Source organism: Amphiprion ocellaris, chromosome 17 (assembly GCF_022539595.1).
Source record: "Amphiprion ocellaris isolate individual 3 ecotype Okinawa chromosome 17, ASM2253959v1, whole genome shotgun sequence".
NCBI classification, from domain to species: Eukaryota; Metazoa; Chordata; class Actinopteri; family Pomacentridae; genus Amphiprion; species Amphiprion ocellaris.
Genome location: NC_072782.1, coordinates 12,153,780 through 12,181,536, shown reverse-complemented (window position 1 = coordinate 12,181,536; position 27,757 = coordinate 12,153,780). Strand labels below are relative to the sequence as shown.

The 27,757-nt window shown below is 38.5% G+C and overlaps 1 protein-coding gene across 3 annotated transcripts in view; it reads left to right on the top strand.

Annotated features, from left to right (window-relative positions):
* Positions 1–304: 304 nt before the first annotated feature.
* The window catches only part of ccbe1 (collagen and calcium binding EGF domains 1), a 41,200-nt gene continuing 13,747 nt past the window's right edge, over positions 305–27,757 (top strand). Inside the window, exons 1-4 of one of the 3 annotated variants that reach the window (XM_023291954.3) lie at positions 305–736; positions 826–906; positions 27,062–27,114; positions 27,325–27,459. In XM_023291954.3, the coding sequence (XP_023147722.1) occupies positions 633–736; positions 826–906; positions 27,062–27,114; positions 27,325–27,459 (373 nt within the window). In that variant the 5' untranslated portion in view covers positions 305–632. The remainder of the gene's footprint in view (positions 737–825; positions 907–27,061; positions 27,115–27,324; positions 27,460–27,757) is intronic. The other 2 variants (XM_023291955.3, XM_023291953.3) reach the window with 2 other exon arrangements.

Here is a 27,757-nt window from a genome sequence, read left to right as displayed (position 1 = left end):
TTTTACATAAGAATAAATGTAAACTATTCAACACAGAGGTTATGTGGTTACTCTAAGGTGATATAATTTTGAATAATTTGACATTTAATTGATCTTGCACTGGGGTGTACTCACTTCTGCTGACTATTAACGTTAGGTAGCTGTTCTTTCATTGACAGCCGCGCGGTGGCAGCAAAGATCAAAACGCAATGAGCGCGTTCTCCCACAACAAGCGCGTGTTGGTGCATGTGCGCGTGCACGTTTGGTATGATTGAGTAGTGTGTAGTTTAAATTAGTTCCAGTTAATTTTTAACATTTCTCAGAAGAAAGACCCCGAACCAAAGCGCACGTGTGTTGGGAAAACTCCTCATCTCAGAAAACTTCCATTCTTAATGATTAAATAGTTTATTCCTCCTCTCTCGGTTTTTTCTTGTCTTAACTTGCCTACAAAGTAAAAAGGAGGGGAAGTTTAGATAGTTTGTGCAGTGACACCACGAGAATTAACGTTTCATAGTTACTCATAAACTGTGTGGGAGTGGGAGGGTCTGCGCGTCTGTGCGCTCTGCCACTTTTACGCACTGAAGTTGCAGCAGCGCGCAGATAATCATTAAAGTGTGGACTACCGACAGGAGCCAGGTGACTGGACCGAGGAGATGCTGCTGAACCACAACAGGACTCCTCTGCTGCTCACCGTCACCTGCATGTGCTTCTCTGGAGCTCTGCTGTGGTCCTACCAAGAAGAGGATGCCAGTGACGGGTAACTTCAGGACATGTTCACACCCGATGACAGGAGGACACCTAGCATGAGATGTAACATAAAATGTGCTCCCTTTGCTTCTTTCACAGAGAGAAGTGCTCTGAAAATAACATTTCTACCACCAAGTACCCGTGCGTGAAGTCCACCGGAGAGGTTACGACGTGTTACAGGTACAGCAGAGATGATTTATGCGCACAGATGCTGCTCAGATTGTGGCACAGTGAGGATAGAAAGATTGTGGAGCTGAAGTCCAGTGAGCCAAATGATGCAAAACTGGACTTGTGAATTATTTATAGTAATCATTCTGTTAAAATAGAAATGATAATGAAGCAGAAGAGTAATTTAGGTTTGACACTGAGCACAGTTCAACCTCATTAAGCACATAAAATCTTATTGCCTGGGGCTAATAATAACTTTACAACTAAAATCAGTGAGCTATTAAACATCCCCTTGTGTTCCTTTTCATACCACGCGTGTGATTTAGTTATTATTTTGTTAATATGACTTGTCAAATTGCTGCTTTTACTGCAGAAACTGAAAAGCATCCAAACCTTTTGGAGGTATTACAAAGTAATGTGTCTATGTAGTGAACTGTAGGGATTTCTAGAGACAGACAGGCCAGTGTGGATTTTCCTCTTTATCATTCTTTGTGAACTAAATGGATCATAGCAATCTAAATATCCACGAAGCCTCCAGATTGACCTGTTATACTCTGACACTGGCTTTAATTATGACAGTTTGCAGATGCAGTGGACACAGCGTTGCCTCGCAGCAAAACTCCTGTCAGAGGCTGCGGATTAAGTTGTTAGAACCTAATCTGTCTTCATTGCATGGGGCTGCCTCCCAGGCATGATGAAAAAAGACGACTGACTTTAAAGAGCTGGTCTTATTCAAAAAAGCACCCAAAAGTACAAATGAGAAGTGTCTGGAGAACAGTATGTAGCAACAAAGTTTAACAAATGACTGAAAGTAAGTCATGACTGAAAGTAAGTTTTCCAGAAAGTTGAATCATCTAATTAAAACAAGACTTGCAGACGTCCGACACCCACACTCCTCCTTACAGCGTTCCTTTAACATATCATCTTGGGAATTATTCAGTTTTGTCTCAGACAGCTGATAAATGCTGAAACACCACTTAACTCATTTAGGGAACTAATCTGAAACATTTTGTCAATGATCTTGCTTTATAGCAAGTCTATTTCTGTCTGTGCTTTTAGGGGAAAATATCAAGGACTAAAGAAATGACAGATTGTTGGACATCTCCTCTCAAGTCTTCCCAAAGTGGACTTTGAAACGTTTCATTTTTGCATCACTTGACAAATGGCTGGCGGCGGTTCAAGCACGCAGTGACATCCCGTTTGATCTTCAGCTCTCAAACACACTCTTAACATAATGATGTTGGTTTATGGTTATTGGCTGCAGCCACAGTTGCTTCCCACAATGTTTATTTAAAGAAGAAAAACTGTTTCAGCTGAGAGCCAAGATAATGTTTCCTGGGTGCATCTCAGTTCACCTGCACAGTGTGAGCGGATAAGCACCCATCAGCTCTGAATGTTTTATCATGGCACCAGAAGTTTCAAATAATGCCTGGAATCTTGTAGGATGAATGTGGATTTTGCATACTGCATTTTTTCCCCTCAAAATGCAGTCACATACCAGTGCTATTATGCCTTGGCACGACTGAGATCTTGTTCAAATGGAGCCAAACGTGCTTAAAGTTGGCAAGATTCAGTTGCCAAAGGAAAATATAGGTTTATGGCATTCATTAGGTGCTCTGTAGAGCATCAGTGCGTCTGCACACCTTAGAGCATTTTGGTACTGTACCAAACTGTTCTTTTATTCACCGTCTTAAGGAGTATTTATATAAAAGTTTTTGTTAGATGGGCATCAGTCTGCATACCATTAAAGATTACAGTGCACGTGGCAGCAGTTCTTTCATGTGGTGCATGCAGGAGTCATACTAGCTTTTAGTAAAGATGCTTAAATTCTTATCATCACCATGGGTTTAGTTTCTGAAAGTATTTTTTGGTACATTTTACTGTGCAATTTTCACCAGAAAGCAAAACAAGCCCGTTTCGGTCATGGCACGCCGCTGTGTGTACAAGTCAACACTCATCCTCGGAGCATTTACCTTATTGTGAAACAGCACCAGAGCAGATCCCAGACAGAGAGAGTGTATGTCACTGTACAAGACAAGTACCAGGGCCTCAGCTGACTTTACCCATATCTGTCTGCAGGCATCATCTCACTTTCTCTCTCAGTTATCTTACATGGAGTTTGTCATGTTTGGACTCTACTGTTTTTAAAGGTCTGGTGTACCAGGATTCAGCACTTTCAGGCTTTTATTTGTAGTTTTACAGGCCATAGGGTTTAATTTTCTTGGCTCGAAGTAAGATGTGAAAGGCTGTGGTGGGTTTTTGTTCCAGAAATTGCACTTAAATCACAAATTACTGTGATTGCAACATAAAGGCTTTTGCTAAAAGCCAGAAAAAGGTCTGATTGAAATGATAAGTTGTGTGCTTTTTGTCCCATTTCAGCAACATCTCTGCAGAGACATCAGTTTATTATCAGCACTGCCACCAGTATTACTTTTCTTTGTGAAGTTTTTTTGTTTTTGTTCCTGTCGGTGGCTATATTTTCTGGTTAATGGCTGTGTTAAGTGTGCTGCTTTAGCTTATAGTGTATTTTTTCCACAAACCTCAATTGCTGCTGCTGAAAACATGAACCCATCATCTTCTGTGTCCAGAGAATTCTCTGTTGCTTGTGTCAAAAGCGGGATTACTGAATTATCTGGGCGACTGCACCCACTATAACCCATAAGAAGTTGTTATTTGAGTCCATGCTGCAGATTTTAGAGCCTCCCAGGTTTTACTTAGCAGCTATCCAGCTAACTTGTTAATACTGCTTTGTGAGACAGACCCCCTGGGGAGAATATACCTGATGCAGCTGTTAGCAGACAGCAAATCATTAAGCTTTCATGTGCTATTTTAGCCTGACTCACAAGCCACAAAGATGGATTATCTACATATTATTGTTTTTAATCTTAGATCTCATACAGTTTCTTCAGGTTGTAGACGTTTATTTCCGTTGCTGAGAGATTAAGAATCATACGATGACTCCGACAATCCAAGACGAGAGCCAGATTCGATGTGTTAACCATCATAGGATCGAGAGACATTAATATTCTTTGTTTATAACTTTTCTTAGGTGACAAGAGGGTACATGAAGCAGTGATTACATTGGCTTGATTAATTGTGTATACAGTGTCAGCCTTACCTACCCTGTAAAGGAAATGCTTCTCTGGAGAAGAAGCAGAACCCAGGCGGAGTGAGTCTTTCCACTCTACAGCTGTAACAGTTACACATAATTGATGTGTGGCATGTGTAATTGTTGCTTTGTTATTTTTCCAAATAATTCTGGTGGTACTAAGCATTTTGTTGTGTTCTCCCCCCAACTTTCTCTTTGTTTCCTTCTGTTCCAGTCCGGAATTCAGGGGAAATTCTGGTTTACACTCTAAACATTTCCTCAGTGCCCCTGTGAGACATCACAGTCATGACACATCCAAACAGCAATGTTTGTCTCCTGTAAATGTTCGTGTCATTTCATTTCAGTCAACTGCAGTGGAATTTTTTTTTAGTAGTATTTGCTTTAAGCATTTGTACTTATTCCATTTATGTGGTCTATTTTAAGGAACCAAGAAAAGCAGATGTCAGAGGGTATTAGATATAATTTCCACAGACTGCAAAACCAGTAATTGATTTATATTGTAATTCCAAGTTAGAGTCAAACACAGCAGGGTTACCGCTCAGCTCTACTGAAGAGATCGCGTCAGTCAGATTATTCAACTTGGCTTTGAGGCCTGAAGTCTCTCCTGTTTCCTTTGTTTTCAAGTCTGTTTTTCACATCACATTTAAAATGTACTCTGCACCTTGGAATAATCCTCTCAGTTGGACTTGAGTTCTGTGTCCCAATTCAAACAGCTTTCAGCACTTGAAATACACTTCGGGGGTTCTTTGTTGCCATATTGTCATTCCTCCAGTGATCGGAGCTCCATGAAGGATATATATATATACATCCACATCTTAAGGAGTTCAGCAGGCTCCAGTGAGATTATGTTTTGTCCTTTTGGGCTACTATGCTTCTGATGCTGCTATAAATGTTCTGGAGAATGAGCCTAGATTTATGAACAACATATGCGTGGCACCTTTCAGGAGAATTTCTGGATGGAAAAACGTGTAATTCAAGGAAAGCCCCCAGGTCACGATATCACTAAGTGAAAGTCAAATCAGCCATAAGCACAACAAGTTATTTAATAGATCAGAGACTTTTAAATAGATGTCTCAGTTAGATTTTCCAACATTTTGAATGTTTTCTTATACTGGGTTTCTAGGTGAAATTACACATGCATTGATACAGAATAATTAGTCATTACATGCAAGTGATTATACCAGGGTGAAAGAATGAAAACCCTTCCTTGGAAAACGAATGATGGCGATGGAAAATATTCGGCTGTTTGAAATGATCACTCTCAGTCTCAGATGTTCTCAATGTGCCTTTTATTACCTACAAACCCAGTATCCAAATGCCTCACGTGCTACTGGATGTGCATCAGAGAACAAGGTAGTCGACTCGATCAGCACTTGTCAAGTCTTGTCTACTTGTTTATAGAGCAATAAAAGGAAACAAAGACTCACCAGTGCAGTTCATGGCAAAATATTTTGGAAAAAAAACACAGAAAACATTGTAGCACAGCAATACATTAGCTTTAGTTAAACCTAAGGGTTCCCAAACACACAGTAGTGACAAAATAGGCTTTTATTTTTTGTATTAAAACCGAGTTACTAGCAAATGTTTTTAGAATTGGTTTCACCAGTTATTTCATGAACCGATTGCAGTTTAGCATTTGTAAAGACAAAATGTTTCACGATAAAGTAAACAAGTTCTCAGAGAAAAGAACATTAAATAAGTCCAAGCTTTTTCTCAACAGGCCTGAAGTGAAACAGAATTTGCTGGAATTAACGTTGGTAGATGCAGAATGAGATTACACCGTTGAAAATCACGCCAATCAAAAAAAAAGCCTGAAATGATTTACGGTACCTTCAAAGCAGCAGAAACTGATTAATAAAAGAAACATTAAAAACAGACGTAAACTTGCTGGTATCATGTACATCATTATGGACTGTAGTAAACCCTTGTACTAACTAAATGTGCTTAATGCCGGACACAACCTAAAGACTGCGGTCGCATATATCCCATAATCATAAACCAAATCACTGAAATGATACATAATGTCCTGTCAAGGAAAATTCATCAGCATCTGTTTTCTATCAGTCCTCAGAAAGAGGATGTGAAGCCTGTTAAGTGAAGTCGACTGCTGTGTTACAGAGTCTCTGCTGTGGACTGAAGGAGCTGACACCAACATTTGGTTCTGCTCTTCAATGACAGCTCCCACACAGCTGAACGTTAAAAGGATGTAAAGGCACAGAGGAGGAGGTCAACTGCCATGTTAAGCTAATGATCCCGGTCCGTCTGACTGAAATCCTGCTGCGTAACAACAGAGAGAATACATAAAGATGTCTAGTGAAATACTCCTGATTCTAGTTTTATTTTATTTTATTATTATATGTTTGTGGCTTGTATGGCTTGTAAATTTGTCAGCAGCTTTACCCTTTGTGTCAACCAAGTCTTCTGCTTTCTGGTTTTGTCTGTTTGTTATGGTATAATTGTGCCAAATGGATCAATTTGCTGTATTTTAAACAAAAAAGTTCATGGTCAGTGTGTCAGCAGATGTAAATGTTCCTTTCGCCTCTCTTTTCCTGCAAGTTCTTTGAAATTAAATGACATATTTGTTGTAACTGTGCTCCAGAAACAAGTGTAGAAGCATTAGATTTGGCTACTTTAGCAGCAGGACAGCAGTGTCTGTTAGTGCTTTCCAAAAACTACAAATCCAAGCAGCAAAAATCAGTTTTAAGTTACGTTTTAAAATGGTTCCAGCACAAACAGGATTTCATTAGATTAGGAGAAAGCATGGTTTGGATTACAGTGAATTTCAAGGTAGAAAAACATCTTGATTTGAGGTGAAATGATGACTTTGTTAGGGAACATTTGTTGAAGTGACGACAATATTAACCATTTGTTTTGGTTAAGCTCAAGTAGTGTTCATGGTTGTAGTTAAAGGAATAATTCCCACAGTTCCTCACCCAACTGGTAGTCTTGTATTTGTTGTTTTTTCTGGCATATTAACTGGACAGTAGGTCTGACAACTACATAAATGAATGGACACAGTTCAAATTTGTTTATTCCATGGCTTATGGATTCATCTCCGTTTATTTATGGCCGGTATGAAAACAGTACAGGAGGCTCACATAGTCCCCAAGTTCAGTTTCTATAGCTTCGTTCACAAAGATCAAATGCATCTTTCCACTTTTAGTGCAAGTGTCGTTTCATAAACTCATCCTCTGCCGTTCATCTGATCAGTAGCAATAACCATCTATTTTTTGAATAGATTATCATCTTGTACATTTATGTCCCGCTTTAGTAAATACTCGTGCACAGGTGGGATTAGCTGCACCTGCATGTACAGTTCTGGGCCTATAGATGCCATTACAAATACATCACTACATGGAAAAGGATGTGTTCATTACTTAGCTTCTTTTTAAACTGAGGTTTAATTCCTCTCCGGTCATGATTTAACTCGTAAAAACTGGGCGCTAAGCTACATATCTAGATGTTATTTCCATGCAAATAATCCTTCCGTGTCTTAAAATGGCTACACTGTCGCGTCCTCTAGGATTTGCAGATCCATTAAGTTCCTGTTTGTGTCTCCCCCCTACGCTTCTCCGCTCGCTGCAGCTCAGCACACCAGCTCACCTACAACTCTGCTCAAGTACAACAGAACTACTCTGTGCTGCACAATGACAAGTTGTAAAATTGGAGTAATTCATTACAGAGGTCTGGGTTGTTGAGACTCACTGCTATGGTTCAAGCTATAGCGTTGACTGCTTATTTTGCTCATGAAATATATAAATCTCTTTCTTTTTACACTGCAGTAGAAGCAGATTGCCTCCAGTGTTATTAACTCTTATGGATTTATTGTTAAGAAATGATCAGTCCAGTGGTTGATGAAGCTACTGCCGTGATAGTAAAGATGCCCATCATCATGTGTCAAAGAGAAAAAAATTCTTCTGGTTGTTCCTCTTGTAAGAGATGTTGTGAAGTACTTTCATAGTACTATGATGCAACATAAAAACACACAGAGCCCAAGAACATCTATCTGTCATCTTAAAACATGCCAAGAAAAACTGACACGTTATTTAACAGAGCAGAACATGAAACTATTGTTTTTGTTTGTCAATTTTATCTCTAGCTACACAACTGTTTTTTTGTTTGTTTTTTTATCTAAATACTCAGTTCCCACTGCTACTTTACTCTGTGTTTCTGTCCCATATAAATAGTATTAATGTTGATGCTAATAATTCACAGCACATATGCCCCACAGCCAGCCATCAATATGTGTCAATTTAACAGTGTCACACTTTGTGCCATATTTTGAATGATATTGTGATAGAAATGGAGCCAGTTGGCTGTGAGTAATTTCTTCAGGTCCTAACCTGACTTATAGTAATAAGTATTAGTGTGCCGCTGGAGGTTCTCACAGTCTAACTGAGCTATAAGTGGGAGGTGGAGGCAGGATGATATTGGCTCCCGCAGGGGGTGATGGTTTATATTATATTTAATTTTATTTCAGATTAGATGTGGATGAGCTGTTTAGCCACATTCTTGTCAACAGTTCAGCTGATATGTTGTGTTAGGTAAAGGATGAAGTCCCGTCCGGTTCCTCAGCACTGAGGTAGATGCAGTGGAGTGTAAGTTATCATGGAGGGAGGACATGTTAGTGTTCAGGAGCATTCTTCAGTGACAGATGTAGAGCACAAGCACGAGCAAACAACCTCTCTCTGATTTCTTCAGTGCACAGAACTTCATGAAATCAAGTGTAATGTCCAAAATATATGTGTTTCAGTAACCAGAAAATTAAATCAGCTTATATGGTGCAATTTCCTTAAGTCGTCTATTAAAATTAGGCAGCAAAGTGCTTCTATTTGTTCTTTCATTGCCTTTGTTCTTTTTTCTTTCTTACAATAACTAGAAACAGGTTTAGTTTTTTCCAAATTCTGATAAGATTTATCTCAACATTTTAAGTATTACTGGACAGAGTTATTTGATTTGGTTCCTTACATGCTTTCTTGCCATCTGTTTCCATTTGGAAGAAGACTGTAATACAAAACATGCTTTTACCGGAAAGAGCCTGACTTGAGAGTTCAAATGTTTCATATTGTGTCCTAATGCCTGGAGTTATTAGAATAGCCTGACAACTGTTGTTCGCATGAGATCGACCTACTGCAAAGAGCACAGAACACTTTAGCAGCTATTAGACGGTAGGTTTAGAACATATGGAGAAAATATAGTAACTGAAATAGATGCTATACTTCTGTCAAAGCTTCAACATCCTCCAAGGCATGTAAAGTTGGGCGATAATCTACTTCTACAGCCTACATGACATTTGTAAGATCTGTCTGGTGATCTGTGAGACCTTGTGTGGTCTGTTTCAACTTACTCTGTTCAGGTCACAGACACATTTTCCTCCTTTAAATTGTGTATCAACAAGGTTTCTTAAAGATATTTTGGTTTCTTAAAAGCCCACTTTTTGTTTCTTTTGGCAGATGCTCGCTCACCCATCTGTTTCTTTCCATGGAGAACTTCAGCGTGGTCACGCTTTGGTCATGCTGGGGTGTAGCGGTGGTTAAGGGATGTGGTGATAAGTACACCACAGGCTGCGGTTTTCTGCCTCCATGCCTCTGCGCTATAAATCTGCCCTAGTTTTAATCCACATGCGATATCTAATCTACCCAGAACAACAAAAAATAAATAAAAGTTTTCAAATTACACAATAGCAGCAGTTTGCATAAAAACAATATTTGTACACCAGTTACAATGAAACAGGAATTTCACCACAAGTTAATCAGCTAATTGAAAGCAGTTGCGTTTCAACTCGATGTGCTTTTTTTCTAATTGTTTTTCATCATTGGGCCACTTGAAGCCTTCATTTATTCTTCCATTAGTGAAAATAATAAGCAGCCAATTTATCAGTGCTGAAAGACAGCAGCTACCCAAAGGAGATGTTTCACCTGCATCAGTGAACACACATTCATATACCAGTTATTTAAAATTATAAGCAGCTGTAGCATTCACTGTGAGCACGTTTTGGGAGAGCGGCTTCATTATTTGGTGGTTTTCGGCAGCGCAGATGTTCCCCTCCCCTTCCACTGAGGATTTTCACTGTTGAATTTCAATATCTGCGAGTCAGATGTAATTCAGTTTAATGATATTCACCGCTACCACCGTCCTCAGTGTGTTAGCCCCCCTGTCATGACTGTATTATACTGTACTGCTGTGGAGCTGCATCATCGTCTGCTTAAATTAGTCTGGCATTTATTCTTCTCCTCACCTCGCCCTGTTCTCGAATCCAAGTATGCTTCATTGTTGGGGAAACTTGCACATTAAGGAGCGTTACTTTAAATTATAATGAGCGGTACCTCACTAATTTTTATGTGCAGTCCCAGGTGTTTGAAACATCAAATTTCACTACAGTATTAAAATAACACAAAAACCACAAAGACTCAAGTGGGCTAACATATGTCACATACCACACATCTCATGAGAACATATGAAACAGTTGAAGCAGAAATATAATACAGCAAGTACTTCACATTTAGAAGTTGAAGTCACTAACAGAGCTATAGGACAAAGCTTGTGTTACATATCTTACATTTACTGCATTTTTGATCAGTAAATTGCAATTTAGAGTCACATAACAGCATGATTAACTAACAAAGGATGCGCATGTCACTTTAAAAGCTAACTGTAAGATAAAAACAAATGGCTACAAACCTGTTTTCAGGCTTTGAACTTAGTGTTAACATGATTGACAGTGCTGATCACATCACATCGTCCCAATCTTGTCTTCTCATTGGTTGCCGGATTGTTTTAGAATTGCTTTAAGATTTAACTGATCTCTTTTAGAGCACGTCAGAGTCTGACTCCGAGCTGCACAACAGAAATCTTGACGCCATATGAGCCAGATTGCAGCCTTAGATCCTCAGGTGTGGCCCTTCTGGCTGCTTCAAATGCACACTTCACAGACTTCCTGTATGAGACGTAGTTTCTTTATTCGTTATGAAGCTCTTTATTGCACATTAGGGTTTCATGTGCCTTTAATAGTTCATTTGCATTTATTAATATTGACTAATTGCATTTTTGCATGTGTAGACTTCTTGTTTTATCTTATTGCCTTCTGGGTATTCTGCATTCGCTTTGTCTGTCAAAATGACTTGTTTTTAGAAGTGTTACATAAATGAAGTTATTATCAGGATTATAGCATCCCAATGTTTACCATGTTTTTGAGAATACTTTATAATTAGACACAATAATATGAAATGCCAAGTTCAAGTGAGGCAGATGGAAATGTCATTAGTTTGCAGGTTTTTGGTCAAACTTTGCTGATAAATGTGACAGGATTCGCAAAGATTTATAATATGAGAAGCAGGGAATGTTTGTACAAAATGTCACGTCAAGCGGATGACAGACAAACCATCTCTAGAGCAATGCAAAAATCCTGGCTAAGACATTAGATGTGTAACACTAGGATCCAGATCATATTTTTTCAAAAAACTGAAGTGTGATCATTTGAGCCACAGATGTCACATTTCTACACCTCTGTCTCCCAGAGGTATGAGCCGCCTCTTTTTCTTTTCTATTACTTCATTTATTTCGCCCATGTGTGATTGCTGATAAGGGACTTCTAGTTACTCAGTAAATGAACTGATTGATTTCTCGCTCGTGTGCAGCTTAGAGCCCCATTGTCGTGTGGCTTCAGTGGATTACAGAATGATTGAGAACTCTTCTATCAATTTAAAGCCCTTTTTCATTCTGTTTCTATATATTTCTTGTTAAGTCATCAGAAGGAGCCAGTGGCACAGCAGACCAACTCTGTCTTCTATGAAGAAAATAACATCTGCTTTTTACATTAAAATCTTTATGACTATTGTCAGCCTTATATTTCTACAGTGGGATGAAAGATATTCCCTTTTAATGGCAAATAATCTGTCATAAACTAATGTTTGTTTTAGTTCACCTTTCAGAAGGTCAGTTCTTCAGGGAGCAGTTTGCTTAAATACATTTTTCATCCAGATTCTTTGCATCATTTACATAGTGTGGCTGTTCATATTGCGGTATTTATGTTTAAGCAGATTTTTCCACACTGTTAACATAATGAGCTGTTAAATCTGTGAATAATAACAAAGGAATTAAATTACTAATAATTCCCTTCAAGATTCGTTTAGGATTTCCCTGAAGTGGAAGTTAAATGCTTTCACAGTAACCTCAGCGTTTGAAGGGATTGGCGATATCTGGCGTGTGTCCAGTTGGGTGGTTTGAGTTAGAAACACATGGAAGCTGTGATGAGGGTTTACAGTAACAGGCCACAGACAGCTGTGCTCAGTATAATTTCCTGAGGTGTCAGTATCAGAGACGTTACACACAGCCTGCACTTGTCCTCAGCTGTTTAACTGAAAGTATATATAAATGAAAATCTGGGTTCGTCAACCCAAAATGTGACAGAAAGCAGACTGATTTCATTAGGATAAGATTTACTTTATCAGACGTGATCACAGTCAGATCGGATTTGTTTGAGATGAAGACACCACAGTGGAAAAGAGAGTCGGAGGCTTGGGCTGCTTCTGTTGTAGCCGACTGGCAGCTGAGAGAAACTCAGCGCTTTTCTGCAGGGAGTCTCATTGAAAAAAATGTTTTGCTGGATTATGTTGCAGATGCCAGCACAGCAGGAGTGCTGTACATGGCCAGTGTGGCTACTGACAGCAGATAGATCGCAGAGCTAATATGAAGAGAAGTTCTTATTTCAAGTGACTCCTTTCAGCCATTTCAGCCATTTCGGGTGGAGGTCAGCCAAGTAAATAGTTGTTGTCATTGCAGATCATTTACATACATATGGACAAGTAGAGACCTTTATAGTTCCATCTTCTGTTAAGCTCAGTAGGTCTTATCATCCCATTTACTTGAACTGTGGTACTACAGTTAGAGAAATGAAGCCTGTACAAAGCAAAGAGGAGCAAAAGTCCACATTTAGAAGTTGGAGAGGATGCGCTAGAGGCATAAGTCAATGGACTTTGAGCCAGGATTCTCTAGTTGGAGTCCTTTCTTTCACCATAGTCATACTTTTATTATTCTTTAAGTCTTGTTTCACTAATGCACCAAACCCACTTGGTTGGGTTTAGGAAAGGATCTTGGTTTCGGTTACAATGCCCTGGCACTACGATTACTACATGTTACGCCATATTGCTCCATCTCCTCTTCCCCAAAGCTGTTCCAGGATGTTTGGTGCTTGACAATAAACGTGCACAGGATTGGTGGATTGGCCTGAGCTACTTTGTTTCCTATTTACAGAATCAGGGCTGTGCACGAACGCTGTGTTTTATGCCACTCTGTACAAAGAAGGGACGGCTATGAGGAGATATTTGCAGAATTTGGCAATAACTTTAATTAGGATCACCAACACCACCTTTAACAGTATTTTATATGTTATATGGCTGAATATTAAAGCAGGCTAAACACTCTACTATTGCAAGCTTATGTTAACTTCCTGGTACATGCAGTCACTGGTAGAAAGTCTTACTGAGGTGAACTGCACAGTCTGTTTATAGGAACCTTTTCTGGTGAAAACATTCAGTTGTGTTAAAGGAGTCGCTCTACATTTTTGAAAAAATGCATATTTTAAGAGTTACGTTAATACCACTCCGACAGCACAACATGAAGTTGGAGTCAGGAGGTAGTTAGCTTGCTTGGTGTAAAAACTAAAAATAGGAGGAAACAGCCTGGATGTGTGTAAGTTGTTTTTACATTTGGTTTTTACACTGATTAAACATGTCAGGCAAGTTGTTTCCTCAGTTTTCATTCTTTTTACTGTACATGAAAAAAATGCTGCTGTAGTTTGAATGGACAGACCTGAGAAGGGTATTAATCTTCTCACTGAACACTGAGACAGAAAGTGAATACATGAATAAATCCACAATGACCGACATACATATAATTAGCAGCAACATATAGTGTTGCTGCACACGCTGGCGTTTTACATTTTTTCTGCACTTACTGGGTCGTTTTATTGCCACTGTGTCACAAGAGAGAAAATGAAAACAAAAGCACAAGAATAAAAAGCAATGTTTTAAATTAGTTGCATTAAATTGAGCGATATATTTGCACAAATTCAAACCAGACTGCTTGTTTGTTTTAAAAGAGGGGCCTGACCACTGGGTATTATACCAGACCTGTGTGTCTGTCACGGCCTGTGAGCACTGAGTTCAAACAGTCATTAACAACAGGTTATGTTAATGTTCCATGTTAGTTGCCAAATGGGGCAGCATTACTTCTCTGAGCAGATATATATACATATAGACATCTATTGTATGTACACTAGAAACAGCATTGCACAATGCAATTCATTTTAAATGGAAGAGCAGATTTTACTAAAGAGGATATTTGTCATGGAAACGGCTCACTAATTAGTTTTTATTTTGTAAAAGAAATGTTTTACCAGTTAAGCTTGCCTTTGCTTTCTTGCTTCTTATTTACCACACTATCGCACCCATTAGGGTTTTATTTCCTGGACTATCCTATGAGATTTAAACTTGCATTTCTGAGTGCTGGACATCCTTAGGTTTTTAATTCCGTCCCTTTGAGTGGTCGGGAGCTTGACAGAGTTGGACCATCCAGTAAGTGCAGGATTCAACACTCCCTTCAGGCTCCATTAAGGGAGTGTTTAGCACTCTTAAATCAGATGACTGGGGGGAAGAAAGTGCAGAGAATTGTCACATGTACAGCTCTATTGAGTGTTTTAGCCTTATTAAGCTCATGGCCTGGGTTTTATGTGTTTCAGTGTGTTTCATGTGTGCCCGCAGGATGTGGAAGTAGTATTATTGATTATTTTTAACATGTTAACCAAAGCAACTTTAGAATGTGACAGTATATCAAGGTGTCTGGCAGCCGGTTTTGGACTCTCCCTTAGTGGCCAGAAATAGATTAAAGCACCTTTAAAGTATCTATTTTCCCACGTGAATCCAGAAACACCAACTGACAGAGGAGCCTTAAGGTGGATATGAACTGCGTTGGAAGGTAGATGGTGTCAGTTTGACTGGCAGAGGCTTTACGCTACCGGCAGGTTGGCTGAAGGCTGAGACGAGGTTCCAGTATTTATCGGCAGTATTTAACAATCAGACAGCACGCTGGAAAACACATCAGCACCAAGAAAACCCCACAGAAAGCAACTAGCTACTTACGTAGGTTGGACTACATATTTACCTAAGTACATACTCCTAAAATAATTCAATAATACATATTTGCAGCATGAATACACAAATTGGCATTATTTTCATGTCTGTTTAGCCCCTCTTGAAATTGTTAAGCAGGCCGGCTTCATGCTGCAAAGGAGAAAACCTGAGTGCTATTATTTTAATAGGCTAAGCATATCATGATGTCATATTCGGTTTTAACTACAAGAAAAAAAAAGTGGTTACAAATGATGAACAGCAGTGATTACGGTTTTCTTTTCTGCACAGGCAGGATGGCCAGTCCTATAATACCTTGGTCAATATATAATTGCGTGATTTTTTGTATCATAGTTGACATTTTTGCTGTTTTCAGGCCTAAAATCAACATGACCGCATATAACTAAACACCACATGGCATTTTTAGAGAAAGATTTTTCTAAATATTATATATACAATTGAGTAAAATTGAAATTGAAAGTTGTTTATAAAGATATTGTAGTAAACCTGTTGACATGCCATAAATCCACACTTGACTCACACACTACTTTATATTAAATAACTCAGAAAGCCTTGGAGTCTTGCCAGTCTTTTCTTCAGGAGGAAATGACATCATGTGGAGCAGGTCATGTGATCTGGAATTAACACACTTCCTTGAGAGGTGTTTTTGTAATGAGTAACTTAGTTGAAAGTGATTTCTGGGACACAGATACAATTTGTTATTTACCATATAAATGTATTATATAATTTATGTATTTGAAATATTTAAATTTATAGATTTATAGATTTACAGATATTTATAATATCTGTCATGATTATCTCAACTTAATGAAAAGAACACAAAACTATTGTTGAATAAGCTCATTTTATTATTGTTTAGCTAATTAGAAGGTGGTTGTTATTAAATTTGGACGGTTATTTACTTGACATTTTAGTGATGTCCAGTCATTTTTTTTATTAATATGTTTCCATAATAATTATGAAATTGTAAAGACATGATTATAATGAACATACAAAACATCAGTTTTTTACTTTTGATAAATACGTATGCAAGACATATCCCATGGACTTCAAAAGTCCCTCAATTATACATCGACCCACCTGCTTACTGCAATAAATAAATCAATGTATGTGTATAATGTGCATACATATTAATTTAATCCATTTATGAACTGAACCGTCACCGGAAAATATATTGTTGTAGCAGCCCTAGTCTCCATTAAATATGGCTACAAGAAGGAAACAGGTGGCTCTGTAATAATCACCTCTTCACATCTGTCAATTCCAAACAAATCCTGGTATGATAGAATTGTTTTTGTAGCAGGTTATGAACCTTTTCAAGAGCTGAGTTGTTGTTGGACGCCACAGTGCATGAGATGTCTCTTTACCCTCCACACTGGTTTAGGGTTATAAAGTGCAGATGCATTGGAAAAGCATATTTCTCTAATATAATTGGCCTTTCATGGCATCTCCAAGGAATTGTCTGTAATTACAAGATAATTACTGATAATAATCAGACATAGCATAGCTGAAGTACCAAGAACACATTTAAAAAAGGAATGCTACTGCATTAAGAAGTGTAACAAGTCTGTCACTGTAGGGAGAATAATGGTCTGCAACAGTCTGATTCCTTCATTTTCTAAGTTGTAGCATTTTTAGCAGAATCAATTACCTTTCCAAGAGTGTTTTGTTTGCTCAGCCTGGAAGTTTGGAAAACACAAAGGTATCCAGGCATTCAGAAGACGTACTGTCTGTACTTAGTTTTTTATGTGCGCCTATAAAACCACTCTCCTCTGGGGATTGTTTTTTTGGATACAGCATTAGCAGACGGTACTGTCCTTCTTAATTTACTGTAGTTTTGTCTAGCTGTGTGTTGTTTAACTTCATCTCCTGCTTGTCACGACGACCTGTGTGTGGTTACACAAACAGGACACATTTTGACATGCTGGAGTTTTATGTCTGAGTGACACAATGTGAATCTCCACAGCAAACCAGGAGGCCTCACAAACTGCAGTACACTGTTGTTCATTTGTTTGTGTTACACCGTGGAGACGATGGAGCTGCAGAGGGATTCAGATGTTTTCATCTGTGTTAGTGTGGCTAGGCTCATCTGTATTTGTTTCAGAGCACAACACTTCCAGGAGTAAGCAATCCATGATGAATATAGAAAGGAGAGATTCTTTGTTTAATCTAAAGCTTCTCTTCCTCTTGTCAACATGCACTTTTTGGTCTTATACTGATTTTTTTTCCTTGCGACAATATTCATCAGCCAGAGAGACATGTTTTGATAGGGGTGGGTTCACCTTGTCTGTTTTAATTGTAATATTTTGGAAACACAATAATCCCATGAAATACAAGACATAATAAAGCACAACACTGTAAGAAAATATCCAGGCATTATTTCATGTTATCTCAAATAGAGCAATGTCAGTGATTATGCTCATTGTAAGTTAATCTGTGGAAAATCATCGTCACATGTTCCAGGAGCCCACGATTATTTCTTTAAATGTCTTATTTTGTCTGGAAAAAAAAGGATTTTGTATAGGATCAGGAAATATTTTTTTCCTTCAGATTAGTGGCCATTGTGTTTCTTCTAATTGTGCTGCAGAGCTTTGATAGAAGCCACATGGATCGTGTTATAACATCCAGAAGGTATCAGCAGCACGCAAAGGCCCAAACAGATGCTAAACTGTAATTTTTCCATGAATATGCAGCTGAAGTGTAAAGGTCAACCATTATAGTGCACCGGGGGAAAGTCTCTGGCTACAAGGAGATGATAGAAATGATTTTTCTTTTCTTTACTATATTCAGAATGGAGTGAATTCACATCATCTTTGTTCACCTTCTTTATAGGACTTACACCTATCAGCCAAAACATTCAAATCAAGATAAAGTAAATAACACTGATCATCTTGGCGGAACAAGACCGTGTTCTACTGGGAAATCTTGGCTCATTTATATGGATATTACTTTGACATCTTCAGCCAACCAATCATGTTAGCTGGGACTCGTCACTCTAGCAGCTAAGAAAATGGCAAAAAAGCTTCAAGCATGTCGTAAAGGGGTCGTATTTTAATCCAAAACTGGTTTACAAAACCTTACCAAGTATTTTTGGTGCTTAAACTTAACCAAACTTCAAAGTTATTTATTACTGTGAAAGTCTCAACTAGAGTGTGATATTTTCCTAAACCTAACCACACTGTTTTGTTGCCTGAAGCAAAGTGAAAACCAAAAGTAAGCAACCAAAGTGATATTGGAACTTAAGCCTGAGAGTAATGGTAACACACAGAATGTCAACCCTGGTCTCCTGGGTGAAAGTCCTGTATTTAACTCGTGCCTCCATCCTTACACAGACACTCTGACATTTTGGGTTGAAAAGACAATTTTTCCAGAACTCCAGCTGCACTCCCAGCATCACAATGCGTCCCGCTACACCAAACAATGTGTCAGAACTAGTCTGATCCACAGAGGCCCCACCTCACTGCCCACAGGACCCAAAAGATACGATGCCAGACACCATAAGACACTCCCAGAGGTCCACGCCCCGACGAGTTACAGCTGTTTTAACTGTACAAGGAGGACGACCTTTACAATATTAGACAGGTAGTTTTGATGCTGATCGATGTTTTGTTACTTTGTTGAAAGTGGAATTACTGAAAGAAAGGTAAATAATATTTAAAGTGCTTTTTTTTTTTTTCAATTTTCAAAAACCCATCTTTCTGATCAATTGGTGTATATTCATTTGTATTCAGTGAAAAACCAATAACCTCTAAAAATGTCCGGGTGACTCCAAAAGACACTACCTATTAGCTGATTAAAGAAGGCTGCAAGTAGTGCCAACGACCCTAATTTATTCCTCAGAACGACAGCCAGCAACAGAATGCCCCACTAACATTAATATTCACAATACCTGCTTTAATCTTCCCTGTCATTATCTCTGACCGCTCACTTGCCAGAATTATTACTCTGTTCATGCCGCAGCAGGCAATCACTCACTCAGCTCTGGTTTTCTTCAAGATAAGTGTTTGCCATGTGAATATTATCTCAGTACCAGTTGCACAATACATCAGTCTGATTAATCTGTGACACACCGTTAGAATGTCTACAATGTGTTACTTTACCACCAGTTGGAGCTTATTTTAGATTAAAAAATATATATATATGGAAAGTCTTGCTTTGCACAGTCAATTTTGATTCATTCATGGTGATATTTTCGGTTAGTGCTTGAGAGTTGGACGTAACAGTGCAGGATAACAAGATTTTGCTGTGCAGAGGTGATGAATGAAGGGTACAACAGACTACGTAAGCAGCATATGTGGAGAACAGTCGGTGTTTTGCAGTGTTTTGGATGAACATGTAGTGGAGAATGTCAGAACCAAGGCTTTTGGATTGGAAACTAGCAGGTAAATAGAGAGCGAGAACACAGTGAGGGAACTACTTTTTGATGAGCTGAAGGAATTGGAGGCTGGCGAGGAGGGAAGTGCTGCAGTCCAGAGAAGAGATTGAAGACTGAAAAAGAATTAGGGCCAAGTCACTGTTGATTAGGAAATGTCTGATTTAACAGATGGTTTTATACAAACATACTGAATAGGTTGCAGACTGTGCATAGGAGTCAGTTGACTAAAGCTTATATACCGCATTCTTCTTGGCAACATGATTGGGAGACACTGTCATATTGACTATAGTGGCATCTTACAACTGACATCTGTGGAGTTTCGTGGAAAATATCCCAGCCTCTTCATGCGTGCTATGAGGTGGTTGGGGAATATTCATAGCAGTAAAGTGGAATGTAACCATGAAATGAGAAAGATAGACGTGGAATGTTATAATAGGGTCAAACAGCGATGTTAAGAGAGAGGAGAAGAAGGAACAAAGTCTGAGCGTGAGACACCTCTGGTTCAGTCAGCAGACAGATAATCAGGATCCTTTGACACTGATTACTGGATATAGAAACAGACTTCTGAGGAAATTCAGTGTAATATAGAACAGATTAGCAGATGCTCATGTCAGTAATGTCACTATTTGACAGCATGTGGCTCTCTGTTTCCCATGGACTTGTTTATAACCAAGAGGAAATACAAAAGAAATAGAAAAAACTCTCATACTCTTATGTCATTCTCCATAAGTACTAAAACTATCTTTGGAAGGTCAGCAACCTTTTCAGCAAAGAAGCTTCCTCACAATTTCCAAATCCCTTTATTATCAAATATTTAATTCACTATCATCTCCTCTTTATTCAGTTGGAAGCCTTTACTTGAGAGTCTTGGTCTATTAATGAGCTAATTATTATTATTAGTTTTTTTTTACTTTGAAGAACAATTCATTGTAGAAACTTCAAATTTAATCACAGGTACCCTGTAAGGGGTAGATGATCAGATTAGGTTTCATTGTGCCTGCTGTGTACAGTACATTTACATATTAATGAGTCCTGTTGGAACTCTGCTACTGATAGGAGAAGACATCTTCTTTTATCATTTCAAGACAAGGCCATGCAAGTTCCTCTTGATTTATTAATTGAAATCATTCATAAATGTGCCAAAATGTGAAGAATGCCAATCACAACTTTCCAGCGCTCCCAGTAATCTCTTCAGATTGCTTGTTTAGTCCATCAATCTCTCCCAAATATATTCAGGTTACAATGAATAAAATCAGCAAATTCTCAGATTCTCGCACACGAGAAGCTGGAACCAAATGGTTCTGCTCAAAAATACAATCATTGAATTAATAAAATGGCTAAATCAGCAACTTAATGGTGTTTCATTTCTACCAAACTCCTTTCACACTTACAATGTGTGTAGAAAATTGCTCCACAAACATCTTCTCTTCTCTCTGCAGACATGTTATTGTATATCACTGGCAGCAATGCAAGACAAATAAGCTTTCACTGTGTTGTCTCGCAGCTGTGTGTTTGTACGTGTGATACTCTTTAGTTTGGTAATTGTTATCCCTTTTAGAGAGAGAAGAGCATGCTTGGACGTGAAGAAGCAGTTGGCCGATATGAAGGTGCATGTTCCATTTGGATCTGTGTCCTCTTCATCATTTTTTTCTGCTTTTACCAAATTCTGCAGATTCTTCTACATTAACTCTGGTGTGAATATAGTGTGTTTCATTACGAGAGATAGTCAGACCAGGCTGGTGCACCATGTTGGTTCAGGCAGAGGGTCTCTGTTTATAAGGTAATTAGAGCGCTTATGGTTCGACCTGGGTAACTGAGGTCAAACTGCTCTGTGTCTAGATTTCAAGGGGCCCCTGTAAAATGATATGCATCACTGGCAAAATGCAATAACCTTTAGGTGAAAAGAAGCACAGGTGGCCAAACAAACAGGTTGTCTGTGATGTCCTGATCACTCTGAACAAGTGCACTGGTGTGTCTGGAATTAAATGTCAATCACAATACGCCGGCATTGTGTGTTTGGGCATGTGACACCGTAAACTAGGCTCATTGATATTCTTGTAGAAAAGTGTTATGGATGCATCTGGGAGATCTTTTCCTCTTGTTCTCGCACTCATGAATATGAATGAAATCCACATGTGTTTTGAATTTATTTTCTGATTTGCATGAAGTACATGAGCAGCTAACAAGCTTGCAGAGGATTGTATTCTTAGCCGCTGTTGTGAAAGGTGTTAAGGCTCCGTGCGTCACAGCTCAGTGGGATTTTGTTTTGTGTACTGAATATCATCATCAAGTGCTTCATCTCTAATTGCAGAATCCATGACTGTCCACGAGGGTGTCAGTGTGGAGAGTGACTGGGATCTGAGCAGTCTCTGCTGTTCAAACAGTAGGAGAGGAGCTGAGGTGGTTTGTTAAATGGCTTTTGGGAAATCAAATGCCAGATATGAGCTCAGACAGTTGTGTAAATGTAGATAAATCAATGGTAACGTCATTAGTGTGCAGAGGCTGGAGGCCTTTGGCACTCTTTGTACACACCACAAGTTACTTTTTAGACAGTTAACTAGGCCCTAATCACGGAAAACACTGTTATTTTATCTGCAACTTCAACAGTTGCAAGTTTGGACAGGTGGGTTTGGATTGCAAGCACAAATTGCAGCTTTAATTACTACCACAATATGACATTTGGTAACAATAATGTCTCTACAGTGCATTCGTTTGACCATTTTTCTAACTAACAGATTAAACTATTTGCTTTTTTATGTGTTGAACACTCCAAAGAACATAATACACCATATATCTATGTTATAATGTTATTTTCATGTATCACTTTAGCACTGAGACCTTCCATATTAGAGTCCTGACAGATTTTCTACCTCCAGGACGTAAATCGTGTAGGTAGTTTGAGGTTATTTTATTGCTTTAGTGCACTGACCTTCACCCAAGTATCCATCACCCCATGTCTTTACCAGGCATGTTGTTTTAACTTGTAGACAGGTCATATCGCTACCATCTAATTTCTCTTGCGGGTTGACGTCCACATGTGTCAAAATATAAAAGGTTAACAAAGGGACAACATAAGAAATCAACAATATGAACATTAAATTAATTTGTCAAACTGAAAATAGCAAGATGATACTGAAATTGTTTTTCAAGAGTGCTTTCATCTGAAAAGTAACTAAATACCATTACGTTTTAGACTTGTTTATTTAATGATACAATGAGAGACAGTAAAATAAGGTAGAATATCTTACGGCTAATGAGTAATTTAATAAAAGTATAATCCAGTAAAAATGAACTCCAACACAGATTTGGATCCAGTTTCCATGGGATTCTTTTGCCTCTTTCATGATCTTTCAAGACGGACATAGATGTTTGTTTTCTCATGATTGTTAAGCTAACCTTGGTTATTTTGCTAAGCTGGTTATTTGCTATAAGTGCCTTCTGTCCTCATGGGGATGTTATTATGACATGAATTATGGGGTCACAGAGGAAACATCCTCAGATCAACTCTCTCAGGGTGACCGAGTTATAGCGCCTCCCACCCACAAACACCACAACATACGATATGCTGCTATGTCATAAATTAGATACACTGAGAGACAGACATGGTTGGTACCTTTTTCTGCACAGGTAGCTTCAGCAAATACACACAATACTTCCTACAGTAACGTGTACCTCTAGCTTTGACAAATTTCCATATACTTAATAAATAAGTAACTTAAAAATATGATAAAAGTATTATTTTATTAGTATTTAGGGGGTTCCACTATAATCTAGGGCTGTCCTGATCAAGTTTTTTGCCCTCTTCTCTGATCTGTGTCATTCAAAATTTACTGTCTACGAATACCTGATAACATTTCCGTTAAGAATACACATTGTAGATTAGCAGCAGTATCTGGTTGTACATCTTACTATTCAATACTATCGTGACCAGAGGATGCTTGTGTTGCCAAGCATAAAGCTTTGTGGGGGTTTAGCTAGTAAAGGGGCACCATGATAAAGATTTCTGTGAAGCTTAATGATGCTCAGCCAGTGCTAATGTGTAAACCCAAGCTGAGATCAACTAGGCAAGTGTTTTGATATTTCAGAGGCCTTGTCTTCAAGGTGTGTATAATTTTTCCTTATGTCTTAAAACAGCAATATTAGCCCACGACAAATGTCCAGTGTGCTTGATTTGTATTTAAAAATAGTCATTTACTGATTGATTAAGCTGTATTTATAATGAAAATTGCTCAAAATTATGACACTGCTGACAGAGGATATAAACAACGGGTCCGACTTAGGTCGTCAGCTGGTTGTTCATAGTATGTGCATGAATCTGCGCCTCTGTCAGGATGTCACGTACTGCTTAAGTGAACAATGGCTGGTCTGGATGAGTTTCAACACCTGAACAGCTCTTCATTTATGATTCCCATCTGTGCTAAAAAACCCTCTACGTGTGTTCAATCACACAGAAGCGAGCACCAAAGATGCTCTCAAAGAAAAACACACTATATTTAGATGCATACAAGAAGGCAGTACAAGTGGCCTACTCTCACCTCACTGAGGGCCTCCTGAGTGGTGATTGTCCCTCTTCTACAATAACTACACCTGCAGGAGCTGTGCCTCTTGAGTGTCAGCAGAGACTTAAAGTGTGATTGTTGCAGGTTAATATCCTTCAACATGAGCCTCAAGAGCAGTGAGGAAAGTCCTTGTGGCCCCTCTTTAGGTTGTAAATATTCAGTGAGTAAGTACTGGAGTTCTGTATATTCTGTACCCATCAAAATGACTGTAAAAACAGTCGACTGTATAAGGAGCATCCCCTGGGATTGCAGTGGTGCAGTCAGTGATTTAGTTTGTTTTACTGGGATTATATTTCTGTGATTGCAAACACATGACCTTTTATAGATGGGTCATTTGATTCATAAATAAAATTGGAAGAAGCAAATGGAAAATCTTCGAGGGTTTCAAATTTACTGTAATACGCAGTCATTGTGTTCCAAGTCTCTAATGGCCCGTTTAAGAGAGATCTCAGGAATTAATCAGAAGTCTGTCAGTTTAACTGTCTGCAGATATCAGACTCTGCTTGTCTTATGTTTCCACAACATTCTGTCTGCTCAGTTACTCAATTATTACCCAATTATTTCCTTGTGTATCTTCTCATTTGTCTCTGTTCCTATAGAAGGGCAGTTTCTGATGCCCAGACTTTCTCCACTGAGCCACCACAAGTTCAACATTTGTGGATTTGAGTAAATTTCTTGCTCCCTATTCGACTGAATTTGAATAACATCTAGTTTCATCTTGTAACATCATCAGATCAACATTAATATATAATGTAATATATTTAATGCTGGCATTCCCATCAGCCTCAAGGTGTGAGCAACTGTTAGCATGCTAATACACTAAACCTATAGTAGATGCTAAACATTGATAGCATTACAACAGCTAAATATCAGCATATTAAAGATATATAATGGAAGACACATCCTTAGTGAAATAAGCAGTGAGCAACATGATTGAGCATTTCCATCCCGAACCTGCAGTGTGCCAATGACAAAACTACGAATTTCGACTTCCAGGGTTTCATACATAACCAACCTCAGGAACCAATCAACTTGCAGGATAGAGCTTTTCCTATTGTTATTTTTCGTCAGACTTGGTTTCTGGTGTGAATATGTATGGCTGAATTACTCCAATGTTAAAACTTCTTATTGTGTTGCATAGTTATATAGTATTTGAGTAGAGCTGTAGGTGAGCTGATGTGCTCAAGCTGCAGTCAGTGGGAAAGAATGGATGGAGATAGAAGCCAAGAGTTCACAGATCTGCACAATGTAAAGGATATCTGAGCCATTTTAAGGCATAACGGCATTTTTTTCACAGGGGGAAAAAGTATGTGATTTTGATACACAGAGGTGAAATTCTAAGAGTTTATTCAATAACCCGTGAGAACTCTAACATCGTCATCTTGCATCGACACGTAGTCTTCTCAAATGAGTAACCTGATCAAGTGTACATTAAAAAAATAATGCGAAAATAGATTTGATGGATTAAGTTTGGAGCAGAGGAATTTTAACCAGAGAATGTCCCTGTCATCAGCTGCTTCTGAATAAAATCTGTAAAGCATTACAGAGTAATCTCTTTCAGAAGAACTGTGACTGCACTACAGCGCTGTGACTTCATGGTGTAATTGGATTGTTTTATCATCTCCTGTTTGAAAGCAACACCTGGTAGTACTTTTCCTTTGAGCTGAATGTGAGCAAGAAATGAATAATACCTCACGATGACGTGACTCACAGTGATACAGTATTACACAAAATGTTGTCATGGAGATGGCATTAATCAAACTTACCATAGATGTGTGAAGTAATGATGAGATGGTGTAAATGGAAAAGTCATTGGGCCAAAATTCCAGCAAACTAGACTTCTGCACCTTCTCTTGGCTCGGTTTTCAGACTTTAGAAGATCTAAGTCATGACAGGAGATTTCAGTCGACCACAAAGCTTTTCTGTCTGAGTTTCATCTATTTTCCTGTCAAATACCAAAGATGCCCATTCTTCTTTTTTCCATTTAGAATCAAAAGAAAAGAGAGAGAGAAAAAAAATGGCTTTTTTTCTCTATTTTTCCAGTCTCCTTTGACACTGAAAATCAGATGTAACAAAGTGAAAAACAGCTCAGTTTTCTATTTTGGTATAGGCGCGTTCAAGCATTTTTCAGAGGAGGGGTCTTTTTTCATGATCCAATTATAGAATTACAATAAATAAAAATACATCATTTTTTAGTTAAAAAATTTGTGTTTTCTGCTTTGTTACATATGATTTTTTTAAGATTAAAGGACATTGAGAAAACAAAAATATGGGCACATTTTCTTTGTTTATGGGTTAATTTTATTGTTAGTATTTCACAGAAAAAGGGATTATACTTAAGTATAATTTATGTTCTTTAGGTTAGAAAAGAGCTTCAGAAGAACAGCTGTATATACATATTCCGCTAGGTTCTTAGTTTGTTTGGCTGGTTATTTTTACCTTTTCCAGAATGCTTTAAAGCATTTAGAAGAAGTCATTTTTCTTTGCCCCTTTAATGCTGAATTGCATTGAGGATATCCAAGTGAAAAGGAAAGACTGTGACACGGGTTGATGTGCCAGAAAAACAGAAAATAAATAAAGAGTGAAGTTAAACGTTAGGTCAGAAACGAGGGATTCAGAGGGGAAGTTCTGGAAAGAAATGGGAACCAAGCCACACAGTCGGCTCAGCAGGGGAGTTTAAATGCAGTTTGGAGGAGCGTCATCAAACATGACCCAACGTGCAGCAGCAGGCCAGACACAGCAACGAGACCTGCAGACTGCAATGTGTGTGTGTTTGTGTGTGTGTGTGTGTGTGTGTTTGGGTCATTTGGCTGCATTTCCCTCAAGCCCAATTGTAAAAACAGACCAAATCATTGCAGCATATTCTTAAAAATGCCAAACATCATGTATTTTCTACAGGAATACATGAACTGTTAAGTGAATGTGAAAGTATTTGAGGTTTGTCTTCTCATGCGCATGTTTATTTGATATTTTACAGGAAGAAATGTTGCAAGGGCTTCAAGTTTGTGTTGGGCCAGTGCATTCCTGAAGGTAGGAAAAACTGTTTCTCTTGTGTTTTTTTGTGATTGTTTTGGATATCCGGCTACTCATGTCCCATAAGGTCTTAAAACATCTAATAATACTTCACTTAACTTTCTCTTGTTGCCTGTTTTGAATTTAAAAGAGAGGGATTGAAGATGGATATGAGATTCCTCTTTGTGGTTTGGTTTGTTCCCACTGATGACGGATTTATTTCTACAGACTATGACGTGTGCGCCGGCGCCCCCTGTGAGCAGCAGTGTACAGATCATTTTGGTCGGGTGGTGTGCACCTGTTACCCCGGATACCGCTACGATCGTGAACGCCACAGAAACCGAGAGAAGCCCTACTGTCTGGGTGAGACCTTGTATAACATCACATCAGTATAATTCCATTTTTAAGATAAGAAGATGCTCAACATTCTCACATTTGTAATGAGTAAAAGCATCATTGTGATTTACGTGAGTGTAGCTTTGTGTTTCTGCTAAAACAGGCCTCTACTCTTTGTTCCGTTTTTGTAATGTATAAAGACTTTTAGGAAAAAGGTCCATCTTTCAATAGTTCTCTATCATGGCATGGTCTAATAATTCCCAAAACTGAGATTTAAAAAAAAAAAAAAAACTGGCACTCAGAAGGAATAATCTGACAAAACAGA